Genomic DNA, 12,425 nt, shown 5'->3' with positions numbered 1-12,425 from the left:
GCACAGCCGATTTCCTTCCCCATCCTTTCCTAACCCGAGCTTGTGCTCCGTCTCTAATGACCTCGTTGTCGATGGGACGTTCAACACTAATCTCCTCCTCCTCCTCCTCCAGAGCAACACATCAAGGAAGTGAGGACAGCCATTCAGTTCCACCTCCATCATGAAACAAATATATGGGTAGACTGAAGCAGGTGTTTTGAGATGCCATTCAAATTCTCATTGACATGAGGCCAAATGACAAAAGTATTGTCTACATATCTGAGAAATATGCATGTTTTAAAGCTGCTGATTCCTTGGTGCATTCCTCAAAGTCGTCCATAAACAAATTTGCAATACTACATGGCAATGTGCTTCCCATGGAAACTCCATCTGTCTGCTCAAAGTACTGGTCATTGAATAAAAAGTAAGTGGAAGTCAACATATGTTGAAACAGGTTTGTTAATTCAATACCAAGCATTCCTCAATTAGCTGTAATGAATCAGACAAAGGAACGTGAGTGAAGAGAGAGATCATATCAAAACTTGCTAGAATTTCAGAGCCATTTTTATTTATTTTATTTTATTTTATATTACACATTTAGTACCATAGGACCAAATTGAGGAGCAAATTTCCAAGGTCATGGAATGTGTCAGTACATAAAATTACAACAGAAAAGTAATAAGAGATAAAATAAAATGTTTATGGATCCAAAAAAAATGACAAGCTATAAGTTTATGTAAATGCAATCAGCTTATTTTTTCAAGGAACACCTCAACAGAATAGAAGAAGTGACCCATGAGGAAACTCTTTATTTTGGATTTGAAAGTGTTAAGATTTTTGAATTCTTGTGGTAGTTATTGAAAATGGATGCAGCAGTATATTGCACACCTTTCTGCATGACAGTCAAGGAAGTTCGATCCAAATGCATATTGTATTTCTGTCTAGTGTTAAGTGAATGAAAGCTGTTAATTCTTGGGAATAAGCTGATATTGTTGACAAGAAATGACGATAAAGAATATATATATTGAGAGGCCAGTGTTGGAATACCCAGACTAACGAACAGGGGTCTACAAGAGGTTCGCGAACTTAAGCCACTTATTGCCTCAACCACCCATTTATGAGCCAAAAATACCCTTTGAGAATGGGAAGAGCTACCCTAAAATATAATACCATACACCATAAGGGAATAAAAATAAACAAAGTAGACTACTTTTCATGTTGAACTATAACTTACTTCAGATTCTGTTCCAATAGTAAAAATGGCAGCATTAAGTCTTTGAACAAGATCCTGAACGTGGGCTTTCCACAACAATTTACTATCTATCTGAGCAACTAGAAATTAGAACTGTTCAGTTTCATTAATCATATGCACATTGTGTGAAATTAAAATGCCAGGTTTTGTTGGATTGTGTGTTAGAAACTGTGAAAACTGAGTCTTACTGAGATTTAGCCTTACTTTATTTTATACAAGCCATCAATATATGTCTTGAACTGTACTATTTGAAACAGTGCCAGTGTTGTGCATGACTTCCTTTACTACAAAGCTAGTGTCATCATCAAACAAAAATATTTTAGAATCACCTGTAACACTAGAGGGCATATCATTTATATAAATAAGGAACAGGAGTGGCTCCAGCACTGATCCCTGGGGCAACCCCCTCCCCCCCAACACCCCCACCACCCCACTCCACATTTAACTGTGCCCCACTCAGACCCCATATCATAACCATTCTCAATACTGTGGAGAATGACCTCTAGCTCCCTGTTATTAAAGTAAGAGGTGAACTTCCCATATTCCATAATGATCAAACTTCTGGAGCAATATTTTGTGATCATCACAATCAAATGCCTTTGTTAAACAAAACAAGAAGCCCAGAACTCAAAACCTTTTGTTTAATCCATCCAATACCTCACAGAGAAAAGAGAATATAGCATTTTCAGTTGTTAAACCACTTCTAAAACCAAACTGTACATTTGATAGCAAATTATGTGAAATAAAATGCTCAATTATCCTTACATGCACAGCCTTTTCAATAACCGTAGCAAACACTGATGGCATAGAAATAGGTTTAAAATGGCCTACATTATCCGTTTCCACCTTTCTATAAAGTGACTTTACTAACGAGTCCTTTAATCATTTGGGAAACTGAGCATTCTTAGAGGCAAAATTATAAATATGGCCAAGTACAGGGCTAACATATGCAGCACAGTACTTTAATATTATGATAGATATTCCATCATATGCATGAGAGTCCTTTGTCTTCAGTGATTTAATTATTGACTCAATCTCCCACTTGTCAGTATCACAAGAGGAGTATTCCAGACATCAGTCTTTGAAAAGCATTTTCCAAAAGTTATACGGTTTCCTGCAGAAACTAAGTTTTTATTTAATTCACCAGCAATTTTTGGGAAGTGATTGTTAAATACTGTTCATATATCTGACTTATCAGCAACAGAAACATTTTTACCATGTACTGACTTTATATAGTTGACCTTGTGCTGCTGACCAGACACTTCGTTGATTACTGCCCATATGGCAAATTAGCTATTCAATTTGTGTAACACATACTCTTTGCCTTCCTAACAACATTTTTAAGCATCTTACTGTACTGTATGTAACAGGCTACTGTAGCTCAATTGTGGCTTCTTCTAAAATTTTGATATAATTCCCACTTCGTTCTACATGATATCCTTATTTCACTAGTCAGCCACCCAGGCTGCCTTTTACTGCTAGCACCCTGTGTAGAACATTCTAATGGAAAGCAGCTTTCAAAGTACATGAGAAATGTGTTAAGGAAAGCATTATAGTTGTGAGCTGTGTTATCAGCACTATTAACATCCTGCCACTCTTGTTCCTTAACGACTCTTAAAGAGCTCTCTATTGCCATTGGATTAGTTTTTCTGCATAGTTTGTAATTATATATAACACCTCTTTGAGTATAAAAACCTTTTAGTGTTAAAATCTGTGCATTGTGATCTGGAAGGCCATTCACTCTTTTACTAAGAGAATTCCAATTCAGTAATGAAGAACGGATAAAAATGTTGTCTGTGGCTGTTCTCCTGCACCATGGCTTGAAAAAAATACAATATGCATCAGATCATATGAATTTAGGTGATCTTCCAACATCATTTTCCTTGCACAATCACATACAAAATTAATATTGAAGTCGCCACATGCAACAAGTGAATCAGAACTAGCTTGAGCAGAAATGCTCTGAAGTCAGAACAACAATTAGAAGTTTAGTTTCACTGAATTCAACTTCCCTGAATAACAGTCAAATACCTGTTCAGTGCAGTGCTTTGATATGTCTATGGACTCAAATGGAATACTGTTTTATATATACATGGCTAATCTCCCTCTCCACAAAGAACACCTTGAAAAACAGCCCGCTAATATGTTTCCTGGTAAAGCAAGTCTCTGAATTGTCAAATTATGTAAGTGGTGCTCCAATATACCAGTAATGTCAGAGTCAACATCTATAAGCAGTTCACTGACTTCATCTCTAATACCCCTTATATTTTGATGAAATATGCTAATTCCTTTGCTACTTGGATACCTGGCCTCCTTTGAAGGTGGTTCCTTTGTTAGAGAGACTTCCTTTAAGCAGGGATACCTTTCAACTGACTTCCATCTAAAAAAGGTGCAGCTTTAACACCAACTACTACAGGAATTTTCCCGTGAGCTCACTGTCACCAGTGAGCTTAGACAACCTATTCTTCCCGTATCTATTGAAATGCAAGCCATGGCTAGTGAAACCCAATCTATTGATAGGCTTAGCTGGCACCACTGCAATGTGAACCATGCCCTCCACCATCAGTGCCATCTAAAGCCCTGTCTTAACATGCTTAACAGCAGCATTAAGATGAGACTGATCATGATGCTGAAACAGTTTGAGTAGCTATCTTTTCCAGGTCACCCCCTACATCACAGTCCTTGTCCCTATGAAGACTATTCTGCTCCACCCACAATCACTGCTTGATCCTCTTTTGTAAAATTTCTACCTAACTCCCCTATGTTAACAGTCTCACCTGAGCCAACCCTGCACTAGGCTTCACAATTCTGGTGACCTGGTACTTACTCCCCAATGCTTCTTGCAACTGCTGGCCTACACCTTTGCCATGTGAATTACCTAGCAGCAGAACATTCTTCTTTCTATTAGAATTTGCAACTGCTCCTTAACTGCTGAGGTTTGCTGCATGTTCCTACACCTATACCTTCAGCTACAAGAGGCTCCTCTCCATTAAACTCTGACAGTTGGGCAAATCTATTGGTGATAAGCGAAGTACAAATGTGTGCATATCTTCTCCTCCTATCTGTCTTCTTACCAACTGCCAGTTCCCACTCCCCAGCACCCTTTTCGCTCCTTATCCTATCTAGTTCCTCCTTTGCATTTTGCAACTGTACCTGAAGGGCACAGAGCTTATGCTCCTGCTCCTCTATCAAGTTACTTCTGCTACAAATTCTGGATTTTCAGGCGTGGATCTCACTAGAATGCCCACTGGCTTCCCCACTGCATAGCCCCCAATGAAAATATTTTGAAAAAATTTGCACACAGTAACCCATTATGCATTCCCTCTAATCAACCTAAGAAATCCATTGAGTTCATAATGTGATCCTCACACTGACCAACTAGTGGGATCAACAGAATAGCAAGGTGTTTTGCTACATGATATGTCAGAGTACCAATGTTATTTGCAACTGGATGAAAAGGAACCTCTTCTTTCTGGATATTTGTAAGACTGTATAGCCTATGGGGAACAGCATAATAAGTATTAAGACTGTTGGTAATCTCTTGTGACAAGGAACATTTCTTTAGGAAGCTGTTAATCTTTCTCTCAGCACTTGTTGTGGAGTTAGCACTGATGCCATAATATGCTGAATGAGATAGTAAACACTGCAAATTTTCAATGTAATCCTGCTTGTTCAGAGCAACTGGAGCATTGCCCTTTTCCACAGGTAAAATAGCAATATCCAGATCAACTCTAAGTGTATGTAAAGCAACCCTCTCTGCTGCTGTTATATTACTCTTAGGTGCATGTGCCCCAGGTAGCACACAACAAGCCTCCCCCCTAATCTCCTCTGCAGCCTCAGAAGGTAGTTTAAAAACAACCTGTTCAACAGTGTGAAGGGGTACTTTGCACCTGGATTCACAGGGCCAATGTCATTTCAGACACAAAGAGTTTGTCTTTTCAGTTAACCCATCTTGAGGTCACTTTCATCAGAGCAATGAAAGACAGATCAGACGCGAGTTGTGCTATTGACCAACCATGAAACAGGTGAATGATCATAATACTGAGATGTCTCACACTAGTATGCATCATCTCCATGACCTTCACAGTGATCACTTAACATCTGATGCTGTTCATGCCCAGTCCTGGTAACAACACTGCTGATGAACAACACTAATCCACCTGTCATGGAGGATTACAACTCTTTATCACCCTTATGCATGGATCATTTCCAATAGTATTTGTCATATTTTGCAGAAATATGATGTGAAATGTGTTTTCTGACTTCCATCTTAGGGTCCTTTTAGGTTCCATTAACGATGATCTTGGTTTACATAAGGTGAGTGTCTGTCACATTCCTTGCAAATGTGGCATGTCATATATTGATCAGACTATCAGGTCAGTGGAGGACTGATGCACTGTGCGTGAGTATCACCGGTGCTTACAGCAGTTGAGCAAATCGGCTATTGCAGAACATTGTCGTAGCACTGGTCATCCTATGGAATATAACAATGTAGAGACTGTGGCATGCAATTCCAGCTATTCAGATACTGTTATTAAGGAAGCAGTTGAAATTAAATTATCGAGTAACTCTGTAAATTGGAGGTTTTTACTCAAATTCTGTGTGGAATCCTGCCCTCTCTCTCTTGTCAAAAAACAGAGAGACATTGTTAATGCTACCTTAGTCATTTTCACTATAAGTAACTTATGGCATTGGTTATCTATGAATCTTTGTTATGTGGTGGGGCTAGTGCTTAGAGAGAGAGAGAGAGAAAGAGATTAACAAAAGTTGTAAAAGAAGATAAAGATGTAAGCTAAAATTTTCAGAACTGAAGGTGGACATACATATTAGCCATTTATTGAACAAGAATGATAGGGAAGTAGATACTGATCACCAATTGGAAGAAATACTGTGAAAGTACATAAAAGAGAAACTTAACTGCAATAGATCATTTAAGCTACATAGACAGAAGTGAAAACATGGTTGGGATTTACAGAATGCTATTGACCTTGCAAGGACCCAAGTAGAATATATGCCAAAGAAAAATAAAGGAAGAAGAGGTCCCTTGTTGAGATAAGGTAAATGTTGAGGCATCACAGATAAATTGGAAAATCTTTTGAATTAAAATGTTCTCTGCTTGGCTAATAGATGGCCTGACAAAAAAAGTGACTCACTCAGAAGGTGTGAGGAAATGAAATAAAATACAGTTTTACAGTTTGAAAATGTATATGATGTTATTTCAGCAAATATTGAGTCAAATTTACAGAGAAATTTCCAGTATGTGCACACTTATTAGTATGATATTGCACCTCCTATGGCATGGATGGATGCACTGATTTGGTTGGAAAGGGTGTCATAACACTGTATCCTCTCCTGAGGCAAGCTACCGCAAAACAGTTGTAACTGTGTTTGATATCCATAATACTGGCACTGGGATGGACTTGACATCCTAACTGGCACCACACAGGTTATATTTGGAGCAGATCTGGTGATCTTATTGTTGATGGGAGTACCTTAGCATCACTCAGATAGTTGATAGACACACATTCATCATTGTGTGTGTGTGTGTGGGGGGGGGGGGGGGGCAGAGAGAGAGAGGCAGACAGACAGACAGAAAGAGAGACCATTGTTGTGTTGAAAAATGGTACAATGATACTGTCACAAGAGAGATTACACATAAGTATGCAGGATATGTGTGACATGCCATTGTGCTCTAAAAGACTTCCCTTAATCACTAACAGTGATGACCTGAAGTCTATTGGAAGAATGGGACCCCTCCCCCCTTACTGACAATGATTATTTGGGGTAGTCCAGAACTTTGATTCATCGCTGAACATGGTGCGATGCCATTCACCAGCAGTCCGTGATTGCTCGTCATGGTGCAACTCCAAACATAGGTATTTAAGTTGTGATGTTAATCACAATCTGTATGCGGGATGGTAATACCATAGTGTGGCTGCTGCTAGTCTCCAACCAATGGTGCAGGATGATACAGGCTGTTGCAGAAGTTCATTACTTGCTCTCAGGTGGCAGGCACAGTTATGTATGTGTTAAGAAGTGCTTGGTGCACAACACAGTGATCCTCACTTGTGGCGGTCAGACATGGTCAACTGGAGCCTTGACAGTGCATATGCTTACTCTCATGTCAGTGTGCTGCTCAACACTGGGCTACCATCAGTTCTGAATTCCCCATAAATCTGGGTGTTACATGATTCAACCAGCCAGCCAATTGGAGACCCCTAACAGGTCAGGTGCTTATAAGGCTGTCTCACATTAGTATGTGGCATCTCTGTGTCCTTCACAGTGATCACTTAATATTTGATACTGTTCATGCCTCTATCCACACTAATGCACTTGCACTCTGATGGCTGTCCTACCTGTCACAGAGAATTGCAACTCTTTATCATTTACATACCTGTTGATACTGTGGGTGTGTACAACCATGTCTTCCGGGTGCTTCACTTTTTTCTGTCCTACAGTGTATAGTGATAAAAGAAATCAACTGCGTGTAGGCCAAACTGTGCATGCCTGTACTAATGGAGTCTTCATTTATGACTTACTGCAAAACTGAATATCTGAGTAACTAGTTGTAGAGTGATTTTGGCTTCATTAGGTTATGTTTGCCACAAATTTGAAATTTTGATATTTATGCAGTTAAATTTTGTGAGGTGTTGCATGTTTTGGCGTGTTTTATTACATCTTAGGTAAAGTATACCTTTTGTATTTGTAAATTTTTGTGTTTTATTGTAGGTGTGGCTGCACTCAACCAGTACATTTATGTTGTGGGAGGTTATGATGGACAGCGACAGGTAAATTCAGTAGAACGCTATGACACAGAACGTGATATCTGGCAATTTGTTGCAAGTATAAGAATTGCTCGCTCTGCTCTAAGTGTCACTGCTTTGGATGGAAAACTTTATGCTATGGGTAAGTCATGGTGTTAGTTTTGTAGTAAAATGTAAAACTATATCCTGAAAATTTAATTCTTGGTATAATAATTTGCATGTGATTAAGGACAATTTTGTGATGTTAGTAAAGGCCATCGACATGCACTGAAATTTTTTCGGCAGGTGAGGTTGGCATTTACAAAATTCTAAAACTTCCAGTTTTGATGCAAATGAGTTGGTCAGTTTGGAAATGTGTCATGCTGTGAGAATTATATTTTATAGTTGACACAAGAAAAATATTATGTCCTAGAGAACTGGAGGTCATTCATTCATTATTAGTCATATGTGATTCTGTAGTGATAAAAACTCTGTACTCAAGATACTGCTGCCACCCCCCCCCCCCCCATCGTCCTCCCCCCCCCCCCCCCCCCCCCCCCGTCCTCCCCCCTCTCCTGCCACTCCTCCCAAGGGAGGAGCTGTGGCCCCTCTTCTGTCCCCTTCCCCACATTTTTCCAATAACTATGGTTGTGGGATCTCGTGTGTTAAGTTTTCATCTTCCAACAAACATTTTGTTAACCCACCTCTTTACTAGGGAACTGAGTCCATAGATTTGTATACATTGTATCCATCCCATGTAAGACTGGCTCTCCTTGCAGGAAACTGTGGCAGGTGTTTCAGAAGTGTATTTCTTTATGCATCATATCTCAGCAGATCCAGCTAAAAGATGTTATTGCTTCTCCATCCTTCCTGTCAAATGAAAATTGTACAATAATTATAACAGTGGTGCCCACAAACCTCCACTCAGGTATTAAGATAAATTTTATATGTGACACAGTGTTGTCTTCATCAGAAATCCATTACACACTTTCATAATGGTGGTGAAACTAACTTTATATTACATACAAAGTAAGGAGCACATTGTCCAAAATTCATACCCAAGTTAGCCAGCGGTCTCTTCATCCCAAAAACTACAAGGTCCAGTATGAATGTAGAAATTGTAGTATTATGACATATTATGCAGAGTTAATTTTTTATAGGTTTACTACAGAACTGAAAAATTTGAGTAACAAGCCTAAATTTTGGAATCAAACAAATTGAAGTGCTTTCTTGTGGTGCTCTCCTTTTTTTTCTGTACACGTGTTCCTCACAGTAGCTTAGAGTCTTGTGGTATAATACATTATTTATTGCAGATACTTTTGTAAATAATTCTTGTGTTTTTTATTAATTTTTATAGTATTCTTTGTTGGTTAATAAATTTTGACATCAGCCTTCTGTGAATGACATAGTGACTCATTTCCTGACTGAGTACCTTAGGCACCAAACTGTCACAGAACCTGAAAAATTAAATTAAAGATTGTTACTACAATAAACTTCGTAGAAGTGGCATTTTGATTGATTGTTTCAAAGAACAGTGCAAATGCTACTTCCGCTGACAACCAGAAAGTTTTTCAATTCCTTAGAAACAATAAAATACAAAAGATCTTTCAATGGCTTGTTGTAAAGGTAGTACTTTGTTACATTATTTTTAGTGTCTGTATTAAAAAAATGCGGTCTTAAGAAGTTGATTTACAAATGATTTACAAATGTGGTATCTGATATTTCACAGGTGGCTATGATGGCACAGCATTCCTAAATATTGTGGAGGTGTATGACCCTACAAGAGATGTGTGGGAGGAAGGACAACCACTTACAAGTGGCAGATCAGGCCATGCATGTGCAGTATCATATCCACAATGCCTCATACACTGTGAGCACATGGACCAACCTCTTACACTTATGGACACACCAACTCCAACACCAGGGACCAGTGGTGCAAATATATAACCATGTGCAGTTTTTAGGATTTTTGGAAAGTGTTAAGTGCTTGCTGGAAACAGTGGTTCTCAGCAGAATGGTCTGAATTGTCATAACCCTGACCACAAATAACTCTGAAAACAGTTTAACTTTTTGTGGGGTACAGTTTTACAAAACATAACACTGTGTGTGTGGATAAGCATCAATATGTTATTGCTTGTGACTCATGCCAGATGAGTAACTTCTCAAAGTTAACTCTGGAGAAGCAAGATGTATTAGAATGTAATGAATCAGACAGAAGTGATAGTGTATAAATATTGTGCTGTGAATTTTGTAGTTAACTAAAATTGTGAATGATAATGTTTTGTGGTGTTGGAAATATGTTTTATGGTGCTTGCATCAATTGTAGACATGCAACTAATGACAATTTTAATAACATGGAAAGGCTTTACAGTGAGGAGAACTTAGTGTCTCTTGTTGTTCCCCAGATTTAAAACATTCATCTTTCTCTTGAACAGTTGTAAAAGACACCAGAACCAGGACAATCAAAAGAATAGTTCCATGAAATCGAATAACATTTCTGGCAAAATTTTTACTTCCTTCAACATATGTTTGCTGTGAGATACAATACGCAGTCTTGTAAGTATAATCATCTGAAGAGTCTGTGGGAGCCTAGCAGTTTTGAGAATAATGACTTTGTTGCACCTGTGTCCTGACATTGAATTGATATTTTAATTAATTTTATCTGCCACTTAAAAATCTTTTTTGTCAAAAAATAGCTATTACTGACTTCTGCTGCAGCAAAGTTTTTTTGGAGAGCTGAGAACTTTGTTACAGGTTAATATCATCTTTAAGTAAATATAAAAGCATACCATCAGTGTGGTATGGTGATTCCTAAAAGACTGAATTGTTATTGTTGTTGTTATAATTATTGTTATTAATCTTATTATTATTATTATTATTATTATTATTTTCTTTTTTAGATGTAAGCAGTAAACAGAACATAATGATCTTCTACTTCTTGTTGATCCTTTAATCTAATTACATAAAAAGTGGTGCTGAAATTTTTTGACAGTATCACTGAAACTTTGTTTAACACTTTCATTATATCTTTGTTTTCCAATGTTACACCAGTTAATATGTGATTCTTTGATAAATTGCATCTCATAGTCTGGGTTACAGACATTTACATATTTGAAGTGAAATTTTGGAAATTCAATAATTGTCTTAAATGCTAGTGGTGTTTTCAGTATAGCAATACAAACCATAGGTTTCTTTCTGTGACATCAGTTGTTATGATACATGGATATAAGGGTCACATTTCAGCAGATTGTGGCTGTTGGTTGTGATGTAAGCTCATATACTGAACGAACCTAAGGTTGGATGTTTACTGAAAACTTCAATTTTTCAAGATATATGGAAGTGTTGGTAAACAATAATGTACCCTTTAAGTAAGCATAGATTGAAGAAGAAAATAAAAGAAAATTTCTCTGTGTAAATATTAATTGGGACCATCAAAATTTTGAGACAAATCAAGGAAAAATGTGAAATGTGCTTGTTTACAACCTGGACTTTCCTGTATGCTTATAGTTGTATGTAGGGGCTGTTGTCGATGTGTCTTATTCATAAATGACAAATAAACAGTTTTCTTTACTTTCCTTCCTCAGTAATATTATCATAATCTTCTTCTTCTTCTTTTCTGCCAAAATGTTGATCATTATGCTGTTAATTTACCTTTTATTAGTAAATTCAGCAATTCTCTCAGTGCATATTTTCTTTACTTTTAAAATTTAGAAAATATCACTCTTTAAAGGTTTTCCTACTGCAGTTATGGAGGCTTCAAAAATTTTCATGGAACTCTTATTAAACTGATTTCTTACATGAAACAAACAATTTTTACTTATTGTTGGTACTTGTACATGAAGGAGCGAGAAGAATCTTTATTCTAAATGTTGCAATGGTGTTGTGAGATATGAATAGAGATTATAATGAAATAAGTTAAGCATATTGATTTTCTACTACTATTATATTGTGTATACAGTTAAAATTTGAGTCTTATATATTCTTTAAGGGGACATGTCCTATGCTGCCAATGTTAAATTATCGAATTTTGTGACCCATTATCATGGAAACTTTTGAGACACCAACTTACAATTTTCCATATTTATTGAATGCACCTTTCTAGATACACTGAACTAGAATTATTACTAAAATTGTATTGTGGGGCATATTATCTTCTTTTATTTTCAAACACTCAATTTTTTGACAGAATTTTGCAAATAACTGAACATAAAAACAAAACAACTTAGGCTATTTTAATTATTCTACTTCCATATGTGTTGAATCTCACACTTGGCATGCTGTGAAAATTTCATGTCTCTACCATCAGTACTTTTTTAGAAAACGGGTCATTTATTGCATAAAATGTAGTTCATAGACATTGAGGTTTAAAACTTTTTTAATTACTAGTTCTTATACAGACTTACATTTCAGCATCTTTTAAGCACTAGAATTGCCATGGCCCACAGTCTGCA

At 37.2% G+C, this 12,425-nt stretch overlaps 1 protein-coding gene across 1 annotated transcript in view; it reads left to right on the top strand.

The window, feature by feature from the left end:
• Positions 1-11,549, top strand: part of LOC124555469 (kelch-like ECH-associated protein 1B) — a 119,283-nt gene extending 107,734 nt beyond the window's left edge. The window contains exons 9-10 of the mRNA XM_047129392.1: positions 7,961-8,137; positions 9,704-11,549. Of these exons, the coding sequence (XP_046985348.1) occupies positions 7,961-8,137; positions 9,704-9,921 (395 nt within the window). The 3' untranslated portion in view covers positions 9,922-11,549. The remainder of the gene's footprint in view (positions 1-7,960; positions 8,138-9,703) is intronic.
• The last annotated feature ends 876 nt before the right edge of the window (positions 11,550-12,425 follow it).

This window comes from Schistocerca americana, chromosome X, assembly GCF_021461395.2.
Source record: "Schistocerca americana isolate TAMUIC-IGC-003095 chromosome X, iqSchAmer2.1, whole genome shotgun sequence".
Taxonomy (NCBI): domain Eukaryota; kingdom Metazoa; phylum Arthropoda; class Insecta; order Orthoptera; family Acrididae; genus Schistocerca; species Schistocerca americana.
Note: the sequence above shows the minus strand (reverse complement) of the source record. Positions and strands in the feature narration are given on the sequence as shown.